This window comes from Choristoneura fumiferana, chromosome 10 (assembly GCF_025370935.1).
Source record: "Choristoneura fumiferana chromosome 10, NRCan_CFum_1, whole genome shotgun sequence".
Taxonomy (NCBI): Eukaryota; Metazoa; Arthropoda; class Insecta; order Lepidoptera; family Tortricidae; genus Choristoneura; species Choristoneura fumiferana.
This window is the reverse complement of record NC_133481.1, coordinates 10132010-10158146: the sequence shown is the minus strand read 5'-3', so window position 1 is coordinate 10158146 and position 26137 is coordinate 10132010. Positions and strand designations below refer to the sequence as shown.

General features: G+C 36.1%; 1 protein-coding gene across 1 annotated transcript in view; it reads right to left on the bottom strand.

The window, feature by feature from the left end:
- Positions 1–26137, bottom strand: part of LOC141432066 (kinesin-like protein CG14535) — a 343284-nt gene that overhangs the window by 250485 nt on the left and 66662 nt on the right. The window contains exon 3 of the mRNA XM_074093449.1: positions 25679–25751. Coding sequence (XP_073949550.1) covers positions 25679–25751 — 73 coding nt within the window. The remainder of the gene's footprint in view (positions 1–25678; positions 25752–26137) is intronic.

Here is a 26137-nt window from a genome sequence, read left to right as displayed (position 1 = left end):
TCGCGTCGCTGTCCATCTGTCTGTCATAGGGATGTGTCTCGAAAACCGTAACAGATAGACAGATGAAATCCTATTTCCTACTAATAATCCTACTAATATTATAAATGTGAAAGTTTGTGAGTGAGTGAGTGAGTATGTATGTTACTTCTTCACGCTTAAACTGCTGAACGAATTTGGATGAAATTTGGCGAAAAGTAAGTTTATAATCTGGATTAAAACATAGGATACTTTTTATCCCGATATTCCCACGGGATAGGGATAAAATCTTGAAATAACAACCGCTAGGCTTAGAGTCATAAAATTTGGTATGTAGGTAGTTGGACGTTTGGAATAAAACAAAGGCGACTTTTTGACCCGATATTCCCACGGAATACCTAGGGATAAAATCTTGAAATAACCACCGCTGGGCTTTGAGCCATGAAATTTAGTATGTAGGTAGCTGGACCTCTGGAATAACACATAGGCTACTTTTTATTCCGATATTCCTACGGGATAGGGATAAAATCTCGAAATAAAAAACGCTGGGCTTATAATCATGAAATTTGGTATTTAGGTAGTTGGACGTCTGGAATAACACATAGGCAATTTTTTGACTCAATATTCCTACGGGATACCTAGGGATAAAATCTTGAAATAACAATCGCTGGGCTTAGAGCCATGAAATTTAGTGTGTAGGTAGCTGTACCTCTGAAATAACACATAGGCTACTATTTATTCCGATATTCCCACGGGATAGGGATAAAATCTCGAAATAATAACTGCTGGGCTTAGAGTCATGAAATTTGGTATGTAGGTAACTGGACTCTGGAATAACACTTAAGTGACTTTTTGACCCGATATTCCCACGGGATAACTAGGGATAAAATCTCGAAATAACAACACTGGGCTTAGAGCCATGAAATTTGGTATGTAGGTAGCTGGACCTCTGGAATAACACATAGGCTACTTTTTATTCCAATATTCCCACGGGATAGGGATAAAATCTCGAAATAACAACCGCCGGGCTTAGAGGCATGAAATTTGGTATGTAGGTAGCCGGACGTCCGGAATAACACATACGCTACTTTTTATCCCGATATTCTCATGGGATAGGGATAAAATCTCAAAACAAAAACCGCTGAGCTTAGAGTCATGAAATTTGGTATGTAGGAAGCTGCACGTCTGGAATAACACATAAGCTACTTTTTATTCCGATATTCCCACGGGATAGGGATAAAATCTCGAAACAACAATCACTGGGCTTAGAGTCATGAAATTTGACATGATTGTTTTTAATGTAACGTCAATGAAAACCACGATTTAATTTTCGGGAATTCGCACGGGAATTTTTAAAAATCCCGAAATTTCGATTCAGCTGCTGGATCTAATGATTTACGTGTGCAGAGCCACGGGTAAACACTAGTTAACACATAATGTGTTTTACTTCCGCATTACAGCAATAAATAATAAAAAATAAATTAAATCAAAAACATACGGTTTATGGGCACCATGCAAGAACAGTAACGGCTAAACTTATACAGGTTTAGGTAAACAGTTTGATTCTTTAGAGATGTATAATATGGAACTCTCTGTGTCAGACTCCCACTTGACCGGTTTTTTGATACGTTTTAGTAATCTGATTGACATAAATGTAGGTACCAAATTTTATGTCATACCGAAAACTCATGACCGATGACTTATGGCGCTGAGTCCTTGACTGTTGGCCTTTTAGAGAGGCTCAGAGTCACGCAACGAGCTATGGAGAGAGCTATGCTTGGAGTTTCTTTGCGCGATAGAATCCGGAATACGGAAATTCGTCGAAGAACTAAAGTCACTGACATAGCTGGAAAAATATGCAAATTGAAGTGGCAATGGGCAGGCCACATCGCTCGAAGAACAGAAAACCGTTGGGGGAGAAAAGTCCTCGAGTGGCGACCACGAACCGGAAGACGAAGCGTTGGCAGGCCTCCCACCAGTTGGACTGACGACATCGTGAGAGTAGCGGGAAACCGGTGGATGCAAGTGGCGAGTTGTCGTTCATTGTGGCGTTCTAAGGGGGAGGCCTTTGTCCAGCAGTGGACGTCTTCCGGCTGATGATGACCGAAAACTCCCAATACTAAAAAAAAAACAATACTACTAATTAAATAGAAACATGCATTAGAATAACATCGCACAGGGTAGGTCACCCGAAATCATCTAAAAAAAATAAGCTTTTTTATTTTTAAAATTAGTGTTGAATCTACTTGTGTACGAACAGTTAATCTTTGATATAAGTTATAAGAAGTTTGTACGAAGTTCTGGCGGTGCGGGTTCTGCCCTTATATTTGCTTTTGCTATTTTCTTTAGAAATGGGGAAAATATTAGGACTTACGACTTGCACTGCACGGTTAAAACCAATTTATTATAGTTTTTATCTTAGATAGAAATTTTGTGAACAAAACCTAGCTGTATTTTATTTTAATAAATATTGTCAAATTAGATAATTGTCATGTTCCGTTGTATGTGGGTATTAATTACAATAATATATGTAGTATAGTTACGCCAATAATAACTTCAGATCTTGAAGGTATTGTAGTCGCTGAAGTTTAATAGTACTTTGTTGCTAAGTAGGTGCGTCTTTCTATGTCATACATAACAAGCTATCTTTATAAATGCCAATGCACCATCAGTGAAATATGTGGAGCTCAACATTACTTACTACTACCTGCGACGACCTTTGCTTTTACCACGAAGATATCAATATTAATCGAATAAGTTGTACCTAATGCGGAATAATAGTTGGCTTATATTCAACCATTAAACTAATAATCTAAACCATAGCTTTGCTTTCGTTAACCATTAAATTTGGCATTTGACTTAAAATCCTTCAATCTGGCTAAAATCCCTATGAGAATACGGTATTTCTGTTGAATTTGCCATATCCAGTATATTATTATAAAAATACAGATATACAGACAATGTTTAGCGAAGAGTAAAATTTATTCGGTTGAAAATTGGATTTATTGCGATTTTTTGAAAAATCTGTGTATCAGTGTCTTTCTAAAACGCTTTTCTCTATGCAGCAAGTATGGCGCTACTTGCGTGTGACGTCACATGCAAGTAAGTTTTTCTCTTTCTAATCGTGAATTTCAAACCTTTATAACTCCGTTATATTTAAAGATGGCTTAAAAATTGTTTTTCTAATCGATAACATACATTGTCAAGCCTTAATTTATTAAATTAATAAAAAATAGTCAAATACCGTATTAGTAAAAATTACCGTTATAGCGGTATTCGTTAACGTTGCATAGGTAAACACATTTCGTGCCAAATTTCACATCTCTAAACTTAGCGGTATAGATTTCGGAATTTCATCCCGATTCCATAAATATATCAGGATAAAAAGTAGCTTGTGAGTTTAAATGTTTTTCCTGACGCTGACGTCCAGCTATTTTTATACCAAATTTCACCAAGAACACGCACACATGCACGCACATTAGTAGGATTTCAAATTCTAACAATTGCTGGAAAGCTGGAATATTATGTAATTTCCTATCTTTAAAACTTTAACAAATCGTAATCTCTAAACTAAAATATTTATTTACCGTCGCGCTCAGCTGTTCTCCGGCGTCACCCCCGCTTACATTTAATTCCCTATGTTTAATTTGCAACAGTTTAATTCATCAGAGTTTGTCTTGTTGATTGCTTCCAACCAATTATAAGTTAGCATGTGTCTGACGTTGATTTGTGAGATGACAGGGCTACGGTCTGAGATTCTTCAAGCGACTTGGCTCAGTTGTTGCTAAATAGGGTGTAAATTAATCCTTTATTGTGTGACAAATGGGGAGGATTAATATAAGGTCAATGGCACTTTTTGTTTCATACTCAACTACACGCAGTGTCAAAGGAGTGTTGTGAATAGCTCGAATCCTGGTGAAATAGATCTCTACTCAACTAAATATGTTGATATAACTTCACTCTATGCCAGTGACGAAGCGTTCATACTATGTAGAACTCAAGATGTAAGCTAAACTATCTTTGCCTTTGGTTTACCTCGAAAATATCTAACGCTACGGCACTGGCTTACTTGGATGATTATTTAAATATCCTGTTGTGCCAAACTCACTTCAAAATCCGGCTTCGGCTAATGTGCGGATAGTGTATTTTTTGTTATATATATATATATATATATACCTAACCTGGTAAACACAAAAAGACGTAGCGGTGGTAGGTATAGTAAATATCGGGACGATTAGGGCTTTGATTGAGATTTGTTTTTGGCTGATATTTATTAATCAAGGATACAACTCGAATACTTGTATTGTTTTAGTAGTCGCATCGCATTCATCATCTCTTTGAACTCTTAGGGGCTGTTTCACCATCCATTGATTAGTGTTAACTGACGGTTAAATATGATGCTGTCTCCGTTTATTCGAACAAAACAAATAGAGACGGCATCACATTTAACCGTCAGTTAACACCAATCAATGGATGGTGAAACAGCCCCTTAGCGTAGCTCTCTCCGCAGTGCCGCAGCTCGTTGCGTGACTTTGAGACCTCCAAGAGACCAACAGTCAAGGAGCTAGTCTAAGAGCCATATGACATCACTGGCAACAAACACTGGTTGAAGCCTTTAGTCTTCGGGCACTGTGGAATATTGGACGAGCAACGATGACGTCGAACGACCTATCAATTAGGTAAACTAATATAAATAAAAAATTAGCGGACGTTTTATTAAGTAAAAAAAATAAACTGTTTATTTCAATAAAAAAATGCATAATTAACTTGATCGACATCTATTCTCGTTTTATAATCCCGTTAACAATTTGATCTACATTATTTTGCAACTATTCCTTTTAATTAGCTGTCCTCACTCAATTTGGGACAATTTATGAGTCATGACAATAAAATCTGTCATCAGACCGTGTGACTATAGCTGTTGTGAAAGAAAGTTATTGTCTTAAATAGCTTTAGAATAGTTTCAGCAACAGGCCTAAAAATAGTGTTGTGTAAATTGCGATTCGATATCAAAATTTAGATTCACTCCGAATTATATAAAAAAGAAGAACTATAAATTAGTATAATATTAGTGTAAATAAAATATTACTATAATGGTAAATTCTCAATTTTTATTGGTTCTACTACTATTGATAAATACGGCTTCTATGGCAAATATAGCAGTAGGTACAGCATAAAAGATTAGAAATCTGACTTTTTCCGTAGCTGTCCTAATTTAGCGTATTTTACTTGAACATGCCAATATTTTTATATAGAAATATTTAGTTCTTTATTCATTCGTGGTATTTTTAAAGTAGAATACGACATAAGTAAGTTCTCTACTATAAAAACTTCATGTATAGTTCTGGAGCAATAACATATATAAATTTCTGCTCCTGAATTCACCGAATCAGTTTCAATGACTGCGCCACCCCGAGACTCAAAGCTAAACTCCAGCCCACCATTAATATACTGATCCAACTACACCAATCAATCAGAAACTTGCACCCTAGGCCGTCGACACATAATTTTTCAATTTGCCCAGTTAAAACGCGTTTAGGAGATTGATTAATAAATCTACCACCCATAGGTTAGGGGAGTTATTGAGTTAACGTTCCTTCAGCCCCTCGTTCTAAGAAGTGGGTGATCTCAGACGGGGAAGGAATCCGCGTATTGATAGTTTGTTTGAATATGTTTAGGCAAAATAAAAGCTTTTATTGAACGGCTATATGTAACATAACCAGGGCAACGGTCTTACTTTGTTTCGTTAGGTACGTTTCCATTATCTTTAGGATAATGAAACTAGCAAATGGTCAACTAAAATGGTAACGTTTTGACCTTGTTCTTTTAAGCTAGAAGCTTCCGGTTTCTGTTCGAAAAAAAAACACATCTTTACCAATCTAAAAACCTTACCGTTTAAAACGATTTAACCGAATTTCAATTGGCTAACCAGACATTCAATTTGTACAACCAAACAATACCATTCAATTTGTACATGCCAAACTCAATACAGTTTTGTACATTTTCATCGGCATCAGGTGTCATTATGGACGGTTATTGGAATCCGGTGGACAAGCCGAGGGCATATTAATTGGTTTTAAAGAGGGTTATGGATTAAGAGATAAATTGGACTGCTGCTGGCACTCGCTTCTTGCGTTTGTTTGTTGATTGGCGCTTGAGATATTTAGGTTACGGTAAAAGATCAGTTAAAAAATATATAATGAAAAAAAAACTCAGAGTTCTTATTTTGTCTATAATTTAGCTGATTATTTGTAATGAATTAATGTGGTATCATTCAATTCAAGCGAAAGTCTGGATAGTGTAGTTAAAATACCAAACATTTAATAAGTTTAAGGAAATAGAAATACTGTAAAAATAATAAGTTTCACATCATAATCTGCTCACGTTATTACGCAATTGAGTACCTCCATTAGGTACCTAACGATGCATTTAATAAATTCGATATGTCATTTCAGGATTTATTTACCTTCGAAAATCTCTTACTGTGACTAAAAAACATACATAGACTGCTAAAATCATAACTCTTCCTTTGGCTTTGCCGTAGTCAAGTAAAAAATAAAATTGAATAGCGTTTTTTTACTACAGCACAAAAATATTGACGGCCGTCATTCGTAAAATAAATCGAGAGTCATTTTGTTTTAATTTTAATCCCCAGGCCTTATGTAGGACAAAAAGGCCTAATTTCCCTTTCAACCAAATGGCGGGTTCGTTCGACCAATTATTTTGACTAATTGGTCTCGTTGACGTGGTCATTTTGACGGATTTGCGCGCTTTTGATACACGCGACTTACTGTTGCACAGTAAATCATTAACAACAGTAAGAAAGACTAAAAAACACACTTCTTATAGTGTGAGGGATTTATAAACTCAAAACTTGACTCTGTAATTGTACAATGCTGTTGTTTAGGTTTATTGATATTATGCTGACAGTTGTAGTATAAATTGCTGCGGGATCATCGAACTGAGACAAGGTTATACTATACTGGGTTGGCTTTGGCCGTTAAAGTACAATTTTTTCATTTGTAATAGTTAAGTACCTAAATAAAAACAAATTATCTACCACAAAATTGAAACTTTATTAGTAATGCTGAATTATTATTTGTTATGATGAAGACAAAACGCTGCTTTCTTCTCTTTCTTTCTTTATTTTCTTCTCCTTTCTTTCTTTCTATGTTATTGCACGGTAATATATGTATACATACTGCAATAGTCTGAGAGGTGTGTTCGGTTGCTTTTACGGCGCGCCTGTCGCGTATAAAGCCACGCGTGTAAACGAAACGACCCGTAATGAACACATTTTTTTAAGGCCCGTCAATGCTATTGTAACATGGATGGGACGAAAATATAAACATTTAAGTCCGAAAAATAGTTAGTTAAAATTATAATGAAATTAAATTTGTTTTGATCTTCCTTATATGTACATACTTTCAAAATTCACAATGTTTCGTCACTTTTAAACACCAAAATAGCAATAGTTTGCAGGACACCTGCGAAAATCTACAGTGGATTTTAGACAATCTACATTAAACTAAATAGACTATAAACGATTAATTTGCTCACTAGCGACCTTACGATAACTAGGTCGGTATATGCAACAACTGAGTGTTCATGAAGATCCTCTACCTCTACACTATAAGAACACAAACCCAATTATTACCACCACACTACACTGACGCGTTTTGAACTCAACCGGAGTTTATCCTCAGAGCAAAACCATAAGTATGTACCTATACCTATAGTTAAAAAATATAAATTTGATAGGTATGGACCTAACACACCTGATTCAATTAATTATTTAAAATTTTCGATACCTAAATCCAATACAGGTAACCGAATGTCCAGTTGTTTATCCACATTTCCACGGCCGTCATAGCTAGCAGCTGTCGCGCGGCGCCGGCTGCCCGCTCCGTCACTGTCTGACCGAGCACGTGAAAACAATACATTCGTTAACGGTGTGAGCACTTCATTATTTTTATTTGTCGGGGGTGAAAAAGTTGACATATTTTCCTGTAGAGCCTTTATTTATACATTGTTAAAGGGAGAATGCTGCAGGGAGAATAGAAATAGAGGATGGGAGAGAGAGACGGAGGGAGAAATTGGAATGCATCTTAAGAATGTACATATTATGTATATTTGAATGATTTTGTGAAACGAACAAAGTGAGTTCTTAAATAATTCGAAAATTAGATACTACTCCTGAAATTTCAGAAGCTTAGTGATTACGTAGCACTAATGAACATTCTTAACTAGTTATATAGCATCTTCAGCATGAAATAAATACCTATCAAAAACATCACGCTGAGTGTGTGTGGCCCTTACTTGTGCTTTTTGGCACTACTGAGCGTTTTGTATTTTATTTTCTTTCTTTGTGGGTTTTATTATGTTTAAGTACTGTCATTGACTTATTGTAAGTACATTTGGTGTCCACTTTTTTACAAAGAAATCCGTTTTTTCTTCTTCAAAATATTTTTCGCACGTAGAATAATACGATATTAATTCATAACTTGCTTAAATTAATTAGTGTCAAAGAGAGAACAAATTCAAATTGCAGTTTGGTCCATACAAAATACCGCAGCCGACACGTTTTCAATTACCGTATTAATCCCTCAAACCTTTGCCACCCCTGGCTAAAAAAAAGATCGTCAACCCTTTATACGCGGTAGCCATGCGCATAGGCACTTTTTTTGTTGCCATCAAAAATCATCAGAGTTAACTTTTAGAGATGTACACATTATTTACCAGTCAGTTAAATCATTTATTTATTAAATGTACTTTTACGACAATTAACATGACTGTCCAATTAGTGAAGTGTATAAGTACCTAATTTTAGGGCTCTTGCAAGTAATGTAATGGTGTGAAGTCCCCAAACCGCACTGGGCCGACATTGGTACTACAGCTCACGTCATTTCATAATAGAAGGTCTCACCTCACCAACGGGCTGAAGTCTTGCTGAAGTCGTAGACAACCTTGCTTTCTTTTTTTATATAATTTATGTACTCAAATAAAAAATAAAAGAAGTACAGATATAACTATAAACCTCTGCCGAACTGCATAGCAATTTGTTGGCAGAAAGTGTAGAACTCTCATCCACTATTTTTAATTTTTTATCACTATTCTAACCCATTTTAATTTTGCATCGCACTATCGAAGTTTCTCCACTCAGACGCATAAATACAAATTCCAAAGCTCTTCCTTAAAACATCGGTCACCATGCATAACATCTGCCTGGATGGAGCTCTCTTTTATGGCCTTCTCCCATTTATATTACTGATGTACTCCATTTCCATATCACTGCTGGCCACGCAAATTTGCATAGTTTATAGGAGTGGTGCTTTGTTACCATCAGGTAATTCACTAAGTGTTCCATAAAAAAACTAAGCGACAAAAAGCTAATTCCGAATACACCCGGCACCCGGATACTTATTCAGTCTCGCTTCACTTTTTCAACGGCTCCTTTTAAAAATCATGAAATCGTCCTGAAACATTTGAATACCAAATCCGGAGCTAACTTCGACAATGGGAAAAATTTGGAATGAAAATTTGACAAAAAGTTATTGTGAGGTACCCCTACTTTAATCTCCCTTGAATCACGGTTTGGTAATCTGGCGTATGCATTTTAAAGGGAGCCTGTACACTGGAAACTAGTGATAGAGAGATTTACAATTATTACACGTTAACAAAGTCAAGTTAAATCAGATTATTTAGATGCAATTGCTTTATAAAAAGAGCAAACGGTGAAAGTAAGGGCCTTTGCGCATAAACGCGCGTTAATAACGATACAAACGCGATACGCACGCGACTTGTATGACTGCTCTATGGAAAGAAAAACAAGGTATGCAAAGACTTTAGACATGTGAATGTATACCTATTTGTTTTAATATTATTCGTGTCCTATCAAACCGTTTTTTTTAAAGAAGGATATAATTTTGGGTGTTCTGGACGAGATTCAAATTCATACCTCCTCTGGCTACATGCACTCACCATTCATATATCAGGATAGATTTGTTTATATATTTTTAATTATTTTCCCATTTATTCTCAACTCTCTTGTTGTCAAACTTCCATGTGTCCTAGTAGCCTTAAGCTGTGTTCACACATGTGAGTAGCGACTGCGTAATTCGAGCCTCTATTACGCTGAACGCACCTGAGCCCCAATTAACATTTGCGTGTTGCTGATGTATGATTTTTAAGTATTTATAGCTGTATATGAGTGACGTATGACTGCCGTGCCTGGTTTTAGAAAAGTACGGACGCATCTGTTTCCGTGGGTCTTATAAAAGGTGACAAAAGAATCTGATGTGAGTGTGCAGCAGTGCTCTTTATGGATAAAAAAAACATACTGCGGGCTTCAGCTTTGCAGTACAAGGCAAGGGTTTGCTATCAAGCCTCAATCCACGACCACGTTGACTCTTTCCAGAGAGTAGCGAGTTAGAAAAAGAGGTTAGTATTACTTGAGTATTGAAATATTTTGTTTCTTTGTTTGTTTGTTTATACTCTTTATTGTACAAAAGGTTACAAAAAAGTGTTACAAAAAACATCGCAATGTCTACAATATGTCTACAATACAACTGACTCGCAATTGTACACAGCATTTAGGCACACCAATAAGACTGATAGGTAAGTATATAATTTATATCTATGATATTTTCTCAATATAAACGATGACAGGCAAACACAAATATTACTGGCTCTAAGTCGATTAAATAGGAGAACTTTACCCTCCTTCAACCGCGCTGTTGACTCGAAATAACCCGAACCGACCGGGTAAATCCGCGTGCCGCCACTAGCAACAATATCTCGTCATCTCGCCTGGCTGGGCCGCTTCTGGCAAACGACAGTAAATTGGATGCGAAATCAAATAAAAAACATTCGCACCACTGGGGGAACGAATGCCAACGACGTAATGGGAGTATGGTATCTATGGTGATAAGGGTATATGACGAATCTCTTAGTAGCAGAGATTGAAAATATTACCAGGAATATGACTCGGGGATAACGTTTGGTGAGATTATGAATGTCAAAGTACTACCTACATGATACGAACGTACGTCTCAATGATACGAGCAAACGTAAAGTCAAAAAAATGGAGAAGATTTTCTTTGAAATTATCGAAATTTAATTCGTTCAAAAATAGACTAGGTGCTTAAATATTAATTCGGAATATTTCAACAAGTGTTGATTGAAACCTGCAAAATTCTGTAATGTTTTTAGAATTTTATACTTCAGTGTACGTCGACGTGACAATAATATCTTGAATCAGAAAAAACTTTTACAAGGGTCTTCAATCGAGCTAACTCAACTTTGTAGGTACTGATATTTTGAATTAATTTAAAAAAATAGAAAATATTTCTTGCTCTCCATTTTATTCAAGTAACTTTAAACGCGAGAAATAGTAGGTACAACAGTTGGTGCAATTCTTCTTTTAAAATGTCCAAGTGGGTACCGATTGTTTTAACAAGTTTATTCGACATCTACCTAATTTGGCGTATTATCTTAAACCTGTATTTGCCGCTGCATGAACAGCTGCGGATCAGATCTACCTAGATCTAGCTAGGTTCAAAAATTAATCTTCAAACCAGACGGGGTTCAAATTGAAACCGGCATCGATGCCCCTTCTGGCGGGAGTTGTGGAAACCAAAACATGTCGTTTGAGATCAAAGCGACAATGCCGAGGGTGAATTTGTCTAGGTGACTCTTTGGTGCAGGATGTAGAGATTCTGGATAGATCTTGAGATGAAGCTGTGGAACATTATTGAAGAATACGTAGTTGAACTGAAACAGGGTGGTTTGTCCATCAACATCCATACATATACAAAAAAAACAGAAATCAAATCATTAAGATTAAGTACCAAGGTAGGTACTTTTCTTTTTTTGTATACTATCGAAGAAACTTAGTCATAGCCCACTGAGATACCTTTTCAAACATAATATCAAAGTGAAATCACATTTTTTGACAAGGAAAAACACTAATTAGATTAAGTGCCTGGTTTAGAGTCTTAAGCCGAGTTTAGACTTGCAAGAAAATCGTGTAAGTTGCATTACATTGCGAGACCGTAAAGCACACGAGTTTGTAGTGGTCAATCGAGCGCCGCAATGCAACGCAACTTGCACGATTTTTCTTGCAAGTCTAAACTCGGCTTTACATTGGTTGTAATTGGTGGCAACGCGATTTTAAAATTACTAAAATGAAAGTAACGTAAGAATTAAACAAAACTGAAAAAAGTTAATAAAACTTGAATTATTTTAGTTCACATAAAACTATCCTTAACTTAAAATACCTACCCACATGAAAAAAAAACCTAAAACAGCTCCTTTAGGAAAATTACCTATGTATGTATATAAATTCTTCATTGTACTTACCTACAAAAAAAAAGAAACAAAAAATAATTGACAAACTTTGAGATTAAGTTCCGAAGAAGCTTGAATAGCTAGAATTAAATTAAGAAGTCGAAAGCCACATCCAGCAGTATAAATCAACACAATCCACTAATAAGTGCGGTTGGCGGCGATACCGCGTCATTACAGCCGTGCGAGGGCTCGGCGTCACCGATTCAAACGACCATCGACTGACGCTCGCGTCACACCGCAATATAGGTATTATCGGGTAGCCAAATTTACAGATCAGGATCAAAACGCAATGCAAAAAATATCTCCATTGCTTTTAGTCTACTTCAATTTATTTTGTAGTTAGGGAATGCCAGTGATTCTCGCATGAGGTTTTAATTTAAAGATGCGGCTAGCCGCGATGTCACCAAGAGCGGTGCATGGTAGGTTCAATTAAAGTACAGGCAGTAGCTAATTTTTTTCAGATCCAGACTCAATATTCCAGTTGAAGATAGAAAAATCGTTTATAGGGCTCTCGCTACTAGAAACAACATATATTGTAGCCATGAGTTTTCAAATTTACATATTTAAACTGAAAAGAAGACTAGAAAAATTTAAATAAAAAAAAATGTTAATGACAGACCAACTACAAGATTTAGCTAGCTTATCACTTGTTTTGTTTATCATAAACAAATGCGAGAAAGTAAATACGATTCAGTTTGAGACTAGTAGCATAACACGGAATCTATTTTTAAAGATCTAAACGAGCGTCCAGAACCCCAAAATCAAAAGCTCAGAAAATAATCCCGAGAAAAGCATGAAGGTTCTGTAGATTCATAACTAGGTACTAATTAAGTTCATCACTTTAAAACACAGACAAAAAGCTCAAGGAACTCGCAAGACTCAGTCAAATGTACTAAAGCAAAGCCAAACAAAGTAAGTATGTTAACTTAATACAGCAGTGAATAATCACAGATCGTCCACACATGCAAATTCCACATAGTTACAGAGATGGAGTACAATAAAACAAACAACGACGTTACGTGACGTATGATTTGCAAACACGTCTGCACTGCAACATGAAATGGACTATTCTAGATAAGAGTGAGAATGGATTCGAGATTTGATGACAATTTATAGTAACACTGTGTAAGTAAGTAGATAATAATTATTTAAAGTGATAATAATTTAATCGTGTATACCGCATATTATAAAAGAGAGCAACTCCACAAAAAAACGCCAGTCTTTTTAAATGACGGTAAAGAGTTTGTAAAACAAAGCGTTAAATCACTCGTTAAATAAAAAAGAGAAAACCTCCTGACATCGCGCGGCTCAGTAGAAAAACATAAAAAGAAAACTTAAAAAAGTAATAAAAAAATGACTACAAAACTGCAGCAAATGTGAAAAAAAAACTATTAAAATCTGAACTTTATTCTTTTGTTTTTTTACTGTGTGAAACTTACACCATGTTAATTATTTCTTTTAAACTAAACCCGGTATCGACATCAATAAAAAAAAACACTTAATGTTTGTCCTGCTTGCTTGCAGTAGACAAAAAACTTTTAATAAATATCACGTATTACTGTTACGTATATGTATCACTTTGTATCAATATATCACTCATATCACAAATAATGTCGACATATTGCAGAGTAACATTATTCTTCAGTTGGAAACCTGACCACGATCTGTCGATTATTCTGCAATTCTAATGTGATGGTTGTATCTCTGAGGCAGGAAACTGAGATGTAAACAACGCTTGGATTTTTCACACGTGCTGGCATACGGAAAAGTTAACTTGATGTGATGTAATTAAACTGTGAATATTTAAAAAATGTTAATCTAGGTAGCATTTTCGATGAAGAACAATTTAAATGTAAATATTGTTCTCAAATAGATACATGTTAAAATTTTAACAGTCTCGTGGCTTACCTAATTTTAATAAATTGCGAAAGATTGTAAAACATTCACATTTGCTCCAATATCTACATCAGTATTACGATTAACAAACGTACCTCATCCATATAAACTTTTGGTCTCCAAACATGTAAAATTTAAATAGCAAAAAACTTTTCCAACAGCAGAACTTGGTGGATCTACATCGGTTTTGATACTCAAAATACACATCGGTTGATCTTGCCAATGTTTTTGAGTTTCATTAAAATATTTCCAAATTGGCCTTACAACAGTTAGCGGTACCTACTGAATATTTGCTAATATTAACCCTTGGCATTTCCTTAATGCTAAATATGTCTCGGACCGTTTCTGGAGGATTCTTGAACTGCAACCAGTCATAGTTACAAATTGTTCTCTGGCAGTTAACGGACAGAGCTCCGTAATATTGTTTTGACCAGTGATGTTTGTTTAACTACAAGGGAAGTTACGTATAGTTACGATTTACTTCGTTATTTTATCATTGAAGGTTAACTAATCACTTGGTGTAGGTATCTGTTTTACGTTGTTATTTGGAAATCTATGGGATTTCAATGAACTCCTCTGCATGCATGGGCTTGTACCAGGGTTAGGGTTGACATTTCTGAACATTTTGTCACTAGCTAACCCTGTTTTAGCAGTTAAATCGCAGTTATATAGTTAACTCAGATCTGCGGAAGCCCGCCAAAAATAATAACGTGGATGTCTGACATAAAGATAAAGCACATCCTAAAACATATCAATGTTCACGCACATTTAACCAGAATTCAAACTAGTGTCTTACTGCAGTTCCCATCACTACCCCCCGGAATATTGCCGCGAACTTCGATAACAAATGATCGTTCCGCACCAATTTGTCGACAAGTCGTTAAAATCGCGTTTCCTCTTATTAATTTTTGCTCCCCTCTAACGCCGAGGCACGCACTGTCTACTTCCGCTTCCAGAAAACCGGAAATACGTTGTTATAGACAAATTTTACGATATTGACAAATGTTCCGATAGGGGATAAAAATTTGATCCATCTGACAAAAAAAAATGGCAAACCCTATTGTTGCCAGCAAAAGGTTCAGATTTGTACGAAGACTTTGGCCGTTGGTTACCTTTAAAATATGCTTAAAAAGTGGCATGTCATTTTTATTCAAAATAAAAGTTATCGTGGGAAATTCAGGCCGCTGTGTTATGAAGATTACGGTTTAAGGGGTTGTAGCAGTCAAGCAACTTTTGAATTTACTTTTAGCCTACTGTACTAACTTTTTATAAGACAAAGTTTCACTTTTGTAATTTGAAGATTAATTTATCATATTTCGAGACCTACTGTCATTGAAAAACATTTTCTTCAGGATGTTTCACGTTCTAGATACAGCGCAACATCTATCTGTACATATTTCGTAGAAATATTTATTATTTCATACTATTCTGTATTCAACTAGTCATTTTTGATCCCTCAAATTGGCGCTACGTATTGTAGAGCAATATTAAATTCGTCATTTTATAAAGGTAGCTTTTTTGGATATTCAATGCTAGTGTACACGCATAATGATTGTATGTGACATCGAAACTAAAGGTGTCTACATTTCAAATCGATCTGTCAACGGAGGTAAAATATTAATTAAGTATTAAATTTGACCCTCATAGCCAAGACCAAGACGAGCTAAATAAAACATTAAAATTAAATTAGAAAACTTTTTTTTTTAATTTTTCGTACTTCCATATACGCGCTTTTAAGACAACAGATTGTAGTTCATACTCGTGTACTCGCGTTCGGCGACAACCCTGGACTGAAAGCTCACCTAAGGGGCGCCAAGCTGTAGCCAAAAAACGCGACGTGCTCCGTCCAGTCAGCCCCCCTGATTAGGTTAACAATACTTTCAAAATTAGCATCCCACTAATATTACAAATGCAAAAGTTTGTAAGTCTGTTTGTTTCTTACTTCATCACGTTTAAACCGCTGAACTTATTTAGATAGAATTCGGTATACAGATAGTTTGAGTCCCGGGGCAGGACAAAGGATAGTTTTTATCCCGGAAGATTGCATAGTTCCCGCGGGATAGTGAAAACCGAATTATACACGGACGGAGTCGCGGGCTAGTTCCTAATATTTGTAAGATATCCAAATTCTAAAGACCTATTCGAGTTACTAGAGCGTGACGTACGTTGACAGTGACCGCCATCACATTGTATATGGAAACAATTATGCATAAATCTTAACCCAGTGAACTTGAGCATAGTGATAAACTGCTACTGTGGTAAAGCAAAACTATGATTTATTCAGCGTTACTGGCAACCAGATTTAATTTATATACATTAGTTGTGCTTTGATTGATTAAGACTAAAGATCATACCTAATTAACAAAGATTAACAATCAATCAAAATGTCAATTTGTCAATAAATCTATTACGATCCAATATACATTATGCACGTTTTGAGTGTTCCTTATCTCAAAGAAAAGATTGGAACGTGCATACAAATAGTATCAAACTACAAGTTTGCTGGCTTATACTCTTTACCTGAGATTGTTTTCAACATGAGACGACATGGGTGTCAAAAGGCGATTGTATAGTCGAATTCATAAACTTGTGAGCAAAAATTTGATCAAAAATATCTGAACACGCTTCTACGCCGTTAATAATACAGCCGTGATCAAATTTTCGCTTACTAGTTAATGAACTCGACTGTACCATTGTATCAGTTCAAACCAAGACGAGCCGCGACGCCGCAAATTTCATTGAGATGAGAATTCGTCAACGAGTACTCATTTATTTTGACGTATTCTTTCAGGAGTGATTGAAGCCCAATTGAAAGTATGTATGTGAGGTAGACGACTATATGCCCACTCCTACTGGCTCGTGCTCAGACACCGACTTCAAACTAGTACCTAGATTAAGGTTAATTAAAAAAAAAGTTTATTATTTTTTGCTTTTAATTTTTTTCGGCGGTTTAATTTTTTTGTTTTATTTTATACTTTTTCCCACCGTTGGGGTAATTTTTTTTCAAATTAATACAGTACCAACTTCAAGATATATCCTATACAATAAAAAAAAATATCAAAATCGGACTACTCTGTAAAAAGTCATGCATTACAATCAGTGACTGATCAATCAATCATCCCCTGTTTTCCTACCTTAAGGGTAGGATTTTTTTTACCAAATTTACGAGTAAATGGGTCCACTCTCGGGATATAGGCTTTCCAATAATAAAAGAATTATCAAAATCGGACTACTCTGTAAAAAGTTATAATACGCGTCGACTTAAAAACTTCCTCCGTTTTTTTTCGTCGGTTAAAAATGACAACGCACGAGCAGTCCCAATGGTACTATAAGTACTGTAGATAGGTGTCCATGAGAGGCGGAGATCACTAAACTTATCATCAAGTCAACAAACTAGGCTTAAAATTACCGCTCACTTACTCGCACTTTTGTATCATGCGAGATTGTTTTCATTTATAACGCCGCATTTCTACTCCAGATGCGGCATTTTTAAATGGCAGCTCCAAAATATGTTAGCCTTTTCAGCATAGCATTATTTAAAATGCTGCAAAAGCATGTCATTGTATGACAGATTCGAAACTTCTTCTTTGAAAATAGTTCCAAATGAATTCTCCGTATCTTTTGATTGACTGGTCAAAAAAAAAAATTACTGTAATATATATTTTTAACGAATTTCGAAACGTACTTGAAGACATCTATAGATAACTAGCTTTTGCCCGCGGCTTCGCTCGCTTTTTTCTTTAAAACAGCTAAACTGTATAATTGCAATTCCGTAGATAACCATTTAATCTTTAGGTAGGTACTGCCGTCGATAATAATGCTTTAGCAGCAGCAGTTACTGCAGAAGATGTGAAAAGAAAGCGAAAGTACCTATCATTACTTAACTCGTACCTACTCGTTTATAAGTAGCAAAAGATATATAACCGACAAAAGTACCTACTCGAAATGAACCTATGAAAATCCCACTAAGCAAATTACATGTAAAGAAAGGCAATAAAAACGATAAAACGGTTAGAAATGGGCAAAATAATGTGACAAATAAATACACACTCAGTTTAAAAACGAATAAAATGATGTTTATGCTCTTGACAAGCTTCCAGCTTGTGTATTAAACGCTAAAAAGTTGCCAACAAACAACAAAACAAACGAATAAATGCTTTCATTTTTAAAACACCCATGGCTTGCCTCTTCAAATTTGAATAAGTTACTGAAATTAGACGACAATAGCAATAACATAAATTTTATTGCACAGTATTTTAGAAATATAGCAGTTTAGTTTGCATTTTGGTAAATTAAAAGTCAATTTAGTGACACATAATTTTAAAACTTATTTGTCCGATTCCGAAATCTACATATTTACCTACTTTACTTCTTTGAATGTGCTTATACGAAATGTTTCTACCTTACTGACGTAAACGGGTTAGAGATGCTTTAACCTGACAAATAAATTGTTTTTTTAAGTCCAAGACCACTAACATTAGATCACTAATTTGAGGTAAGTTTAATGAGTATCAACCATAAGGTTGACTCGTAAACTAACTATACACTAGACCTTGACATCCAGACAAGTGTCTTGTCTAATAGCAAAAGTTATCTGTGGTGAATGAAAGCTGGGATATGGATGTGTGTATATCAATACCAGAGGTGAGAAAAAGTTGCCATAAATTTCTGGAAAGAAATACACTAGGGTGTTGCTTAAAAATCAACTTTCATAAAAGTCATTGTTTCACCCCGCCATTGGGTTCTACGACCCCGATTAACGCATGCTAGTTATATTTATTTATTTTTTAATGAATTTTAGAGGTCGCTCGCTACCGCTTGATAAAGTTTATAAAAAAACGTAAATTGGCATCAATACAACATGTCCCGATTGTCCCGGTTTTGTATTTATTTTACTTTTAGAACGTATATTGGACATTTTGGTGTATCAATTAAAGGAAATTCCCGAGCAATCGCCCAGGAATCCCCTCTACTCGATACACCCCCCTCGCTCCACGACGGTTACTTAGTTAATTGTGAATGACTTCAGAAATAAATACCTTGATGCGAAAAAAATCTACTTCAGTGTCATAGGTACATATCCTAATTTTAATTTACTTATGCTAAATTATTACAAATTTATTTGATTTTAATAAAAAAAATGTTCCTATGAACTTTGGGTTTTCAAAACTTTGATAGCTGGTTGCGACCCCTAAAATTAGTTTAAAAAAAATAAAAAACTAGCATGCGTTAATCGGGGGGGTGGTGAGACAATGACTTTTATTTATCAAAGTTGTTTTTTAAGCAGCACCCTAAAATACACATGATAATATTTCTATGTCTTATTACTAGTTCTGTGCTGGCGCTAAAGTCACTTACTTCGACAATAACCAATTTAAAAAGAACGCACCGATCGCTATCCAAAATTTGCACACAAGTGCATCAAAACCGAGATCCCGGCAAGGATTTATTCCCCCAACGCAAACTTCCGACACCATTTGAAATTCATTCTTCAACGTGTGATGTAATAAAAATAGCAGCAGATATAGCAGTGGCCCGGACTCTGTGATAAATTATGCACCCCTCGATTTGGAGATTGCTCGAGCGATGCATTAACGGAGCCTTTGATATTTTTCCACGTAAAGGTAATGGCAGTCAAACGTGTATTGTGGCGGAATTGTGATGTGTGCGTGCTGAAATTGTCATGTTAGATTCTTCGCGATAAGTTTTAGTGATGTCTTTTATCGAACACAATGTTTTTGGCATCATAACTAATAAGAGGAATAGATATATGACTTGAGGTAGTTAAAAACGCGAAATGTATTAAGGCCAAAAGCCTTTGCACACTATGTTTTATAAACGCGCCATCGACACGCGTTGACAACACGTTTTTCTTTTCATACAGCTGCCATACAGCTCACAAACTGTAACTACATTATATCAACGGCTAATTTACCAATTTAGTTAACGCAGCAACTACGTACTTATATGCTAAATACGCGTAACTTTACAATTACCTGCGTAAAACAATTTAAAACATGAATATGTCGGCAAATATTTGAAATAAATTAATAATAAATAAATAAATATCATTGGACACTTGTCACCAAATGACCTAGTCCCAAACTAAGCAACGTATGTTGTGTAATGTACTATGGCTATTTAAAATACAAACTTAAATAGGTACCTATGAAACATCCAACACCCGAGTACAAACATTCATATTATTCACTCAAATATCTGCCCCGGCTGGGAATGGAACCCGGGACCTCAAGCTTCATAGTCCAGGTTCTCTAACCATTTGGCCATCCGGTCGTCGAAATAGTTCAGTTTTCGTCCAAAATATTAAATACTTTCAGAAACCTGCTTAATTAAAATGTATATATTAGCTGCTGCAAATATTACCGTGAGGCTAAAATTCCAACCGAAACTTCAGCCAGGAGTCTGAGTTTTGAAATCACATCACTCGAAAATACCATTCAAAAATGTCGGGTATTTCATTTAAAAGAGTAGGGTGGTCAAAAAATACAGTTCTGTATTTTTTTGTCAACTGGTAAAAAAATTGATTAAAATTTGAACTGTGTTTTTGTAGCAATATCCAAGTTTTTATTACTTTCGAATGGAAGGTAATATATCGAGGGATATCCCACTAATATTATAGACGCGGAAGTTTGTAAATCTGTTTGTTTGTTACCTTATCACATCTAAACCGCTGAACCAATTTAAGTCCCGAGGAAGGACATAAGATAGCTTTTATCCCGGAAAATTGCTTAGTTCCCGCGGGATAGCGCATAAACAACAACTAGTAAATTTAAAAAATCGAACCTCACGAATTGTCGAATACCACAGGGCTTCCGCTAACTGCGCAGTGGGCGTGCTGTTTTAATAGGTTTAGAACCTCCTCTGCGCTGCTCTATTAGATGACAGTCATTGTCGTCGTGCGGTGCCGGCGTCGTACTCGTACGCTGTGCGGACGTCCGCGCCGTGCACCCGCGCGAGTTAGCGGAGGCGTTAAAACATCCAAATTACTCAGGGGTAATTTTGTGAAGCAGTAGCATATGCCGCAATAACCAAAATCTTAGTATCTTCTCACATCAAGACTTCTGTTTCTAACTCACCTAATCGCGATCTGGAACCTCATCTGGGAGAAGTACACTGCGAATCGGGCTAAGCGGAGGAAAATATGTGAAGCGTACACCAAACGGTGGACGCAGATACTCTGAAGAAGAAGAGAAATTGTAACCCAATAAGTCATTCACTTTAAGTCAGTCCACGTCCTAAATGTGTGTACATATGTTTATATAGGAAAGAGGCAAGGTAAAAATATTGAGAGACCGGATAGCCCAATGGTTAGAGGACCTGACTGCGAAGCTTGAGTTCTGGGATTCGACCCCCGCTCGGCGGAGATATTTATATGAAAAATACGAATGTTTGCTTTCGAGTTGGTCTTTAATATTTATCTTTAAGTGTGTATCTATCTATTTATGTTTATCAGTTGCCTAGTTGTCTATATATAAAGTTGCCTAGCACAAATTTTGCTTACTTTAGAACTAGGTCAATTAGTTAGTTCTAGTGTTGCGTGATATTTATTTATTTTATTGTGGTTTAAGTGTGTATGAAGGTACATACCAAAAGCTATTCTCCATTCTAATAAAAACCCATAGCAATCCAATTGTAAAAAAGGTGTCCCGATGGTTGGCCGCTTTATGCCGGCTGTAAAACGGAGGCAGTAAAAGTGGTTGAGTAATTAGTTCATGACAATGTCCGCCTTCTGATGGCTGACATGAACAGGAAAACTGGCCATTGCGTTTCAATTAATTTGATGGTTTAATTTTCGAGAATTCTTTGGAGAATTCGCACTTACAGCGGCTGATCGTGTTATAAGTAGGTCATTTAGAAAAAAAAAAAATACTGAGTCTTTCCGTTTTCGCTAAACATTTTCAAAATGCAAAAAAATCTAGAAAAAAATCCTATGCGATTTTAATGATTATGATGAATCAACTGTATTATAAATGCGAAAATATATCGGTCTGTCTGTTACCTCTTCATGTTTAAACCGCCTGAACTGATTTAAATAAAATTAAGTAGGCATGAAAATGATTTAAGACCCAGAGGTCCTTACAAAGGATCGTTTATATCCCAGAAAATTTAACAGTTCCCGCGGCATAGCGATAAACTAATTTTTCGCAGACAAAGTCGCGAGTGGAAGCTAGTCCTTACTAAAAAACCGAAAGTAACTCTGTCTGTCTGTTACACTTTCACGCTTTAATCGATTTTGTAAAATAAATTCCATAACCTAACCTAACCTAACACTTTGGCAGTATGCAGGTCACCTAGAAAGGGGTCGTCCTTACAGAAATAACCGAGTGATTTCTGAATTCTCATTCGAGATAACTTATCGTTTTCATTATCCCTTACCTTGGCTGGCGCCACACTACCCCCACTTTGCCATTTGCTGAATCACCGCAGTTTAATAGGGTGTGAACTTATTTATCTCCTTTCTTGACTCTTCATTTAACATTAATAATACGAAATGATACTGTAATAATAACTTCAATCAAAGCTAAATCTAGTAACGTGAAATTTTTGTGTGTTATTTAGCTCTAGATTTATTTGTAACATAATTGTGATATTAGACATGTGCTGAAAAAACAGAAAAGAGCCAGCGATACAAAAAGACTCCAAAAAACCAATCATAACATAATCTGAGTTTGATTAGGTACAATTTCTTCAACTTTTTAGTTACTAGCTTTTGCCCGCGGCTTCGCCCGTGTGGAATTCGGTTATCGCGTGCTGTTCCTTCGAGAACTGCATTTTTCCATGATAAAAAGTAGCCTTTCTCTTAATACTCACGTGTCCAGCTCTGTTTGAGCAAAGTTAACAGTATCAAATCCACCGCAGAAGGTTCTCACAGTAAGTGACATAGTAGTTAATTTTCGTTATCAAGGCAACGTGTGCTTCGATCAAAGATTAACAGTACTAAATTTTGATCGAAGCCACTGTGACATTTCCTGTGAAAATGTTTCACAGTGGATCATGGTTCACATATTTCAATTGTGCCTACCACAGGTACCTACAGTCCTGGTTAAAGAGTTTTAAACAAAAGTTCAAACACAAAGCGATAGCAACAACGTAGTAAAGTGTAAAATAAAGGTATTTAACCTCGACCGTACGTACATACCTTCACCGAGTACATGTTCTGATGAGTATAAATGTTGACGCCAGGAACCGTCCCGCGTTGCAAGTTTACCTTCCCCTCCATTATCTCATTAAGGCCCATTGAGAGCTAATGTAGCGAGGACTGAGGGTTTTGATTAATAATCACCATTTGCCTGTGACAGAATGTTGCTATTTTAATTTAAACTATTAATAAGCTCGCTTTTGATCGCGGTAAGTAACACTTTGTGACCGTTCGCATCACCTCCATTTTTATGTGGCCGTAGGCCGTAGTAGTTAATGTACTATAATGCGAATTCTATTTATTTATTTATATACAAAGTTCGGAATCTATTTATGTCATCGAGTATCACATAGAAGCAATGATAAGCAAAAGCAAATAAGCAGCCTCATGTAATTCGTATTCTATTCGTTATGTCCTGGCATAACCCTCGCAGAACCTACCAAGGATGTCACATTCATTTATCAAGCAAAGTTCAAAATCATATCATTTCAAGGCAGCAAAGTCCCAAAGTTCTTACCCATAAAATCCTTTGTTTCCTTTTAATCAAGCAAAGTTTAAACAGATTGCTTTCGTATGACCATAATTACGTCTGTAAGCTAATACTGTTTCACATTTACGGCATTAAGTTCTATTGTTATACAATTAAAGCGAGTGCCTTCGGGTAGCCCGACCCTGGAAGGCGCCAGTCCCTTTTACGCTTCCTGTGTTATCCTTACTAAAGGTTAGTCCCTTATAAAGGTATGCCCTAAATTGCAATGTCCTGAATTAAGCAGTTTTAATTTTATCACGCAAAAGGTCATGCTTCGGGAGTCGTTTTGTTTTGAATGTATTAGCGAGCGAGTTGACATTAAATAAAAAAATATGAGCAATAAACTATACGAAAAGTCTATATGTATGTATGTATGTAAACTCTTTATTATAAAAAAAATAGTTAGTGGAACAAACGCAAATTGACAAACGTTGAGAAACATGTATAAAGGGGAACTTATCCCTTCAAGGAATCTACCAATGAGCCTTTGAGTGGGTATGAAGAGTTATAATGTAATCTTTTTATTTTAACACTAGCAGTAAAGAAAACAAAATCAGAAACTTCCCCTAAGTATAGCATGAATTGACAGAATTATGTATTAGATATCGCTGCTGTGAGCTTGCAGGCTGTGTTTGCATTTTATTCTAAACATTTTATCCTGTACTAGTGATAAAGACCGCTAGTAGATAGGCTAGCAGTTTAAGAGCCAATTGAAAGTTATTTCGGTGTTTTTGTCATTCTTTGGATCTCATGCTGCGTATCAGATAAAAGATATATCACCATTTTCAGACATCATTATTCGGCTAATCTTTTTTTTTATTTCACGGAAACGAAACCGCGGGCTACATTGAGATGGTATTACAATAAAGAAATTAAATTTTGTTTCTTTGTTTGTTTCTACCTACTATTGAACCGAATTTCTTTAAACAGAATATTTTACGTTTTGTCGCAAGAACGTGAAAAGTTCTTGACTCTAGTACCATCAGCCAAATAAGTGGTCTATAAATTTTTAAACAAGTTCCTATCAAATGAATATGTCGCTAAAGTCGATTTTTCAAGTTGACAGACACGTCTATTGGCATTATTGTTTTGTGACATGCAAATGATTATCAACTTTAGGATGGTAGACCATACATATTTTGCTAATGGTACCTATACTTTATTAGAATGACCGAAGGAGGGTAAGGTTTTGTCGAGCATGTACATATGTCTATTTCCTTGGTCCTCTCTGCATGTTCAAAAATTAAAAAGAAAAACAAGTCTAGTGGTCTAAAACTCTGTTAAGTAACTTAACGATCAACAGTCGGGACCTATTGCTCAGAATTTTTGAGCGATTTTGAATAGGTCCCGAATGTTGAACTTTAAGTTACTTAACAGAGTTTTACACAAGTTGTTGAACTTTAAAGTTTTTTAAGGCAGTCGGGTTTGTTTTTTTTTCAGGATCTACTGTGTTTTGTCTCACTGGGTCCAAAAAGAAGCAGTCTTCACGCCACGCCGCGGGGGACCCAGCTAGATTATGATAATGCCTCTAATCGGACGACCTCACATCGACGGGTGAGCAGCGCACAATACTAATTACCATAATGGCTTCATATAATGTGTTGGTACTTTTTAAAAGGAAATATTGGTATTTTATGATGGAAGCGGTGAAGGAGATGTTGCGCTTACTAATTAAAATGAGTTAATTGGATATGCTCAGTACTTAAGCAGCACAAAAAATATTTGTATTATTGATCTTACTTCGCCTTCCATTCAAGTTTATTACTTACAGCATTAAGGGCTTCCATTTCATACGGACTGTATTTGTATGATGCGTCAGACCCGACAAGCCTTGGAGCTGATCTGTAACAAAAAAAAATTACACTTCATATCATAAGACGATCCCCGCAACTCGAGTACTGTATGCAGCGCTCGTGCGAAGCATACTCGAGTAAATATATTCTTATGTTGGAACAAATACAAAATATTTTTTTAAGAGCACTGTATAAGAGTGTCCACTTCTATTATCCCTACCTTATTTCTACAGGGGCACTTAGGTTACGACTCACTACAATTGCGTAGACTACTATCTCTGGCCAAATTTGTAATCAAAATTGTAAGAAACCAGATCGATAACTTATTTGTGCGCTTATCTTCCGGCGGCGGCTTATAGCCGGCGAGGTGCACGCGGGCGCACGCGCAGGCGCCGGTCGCGCGCGCGCTCGCGCTGCTCAACTCCGTGCTCGCCG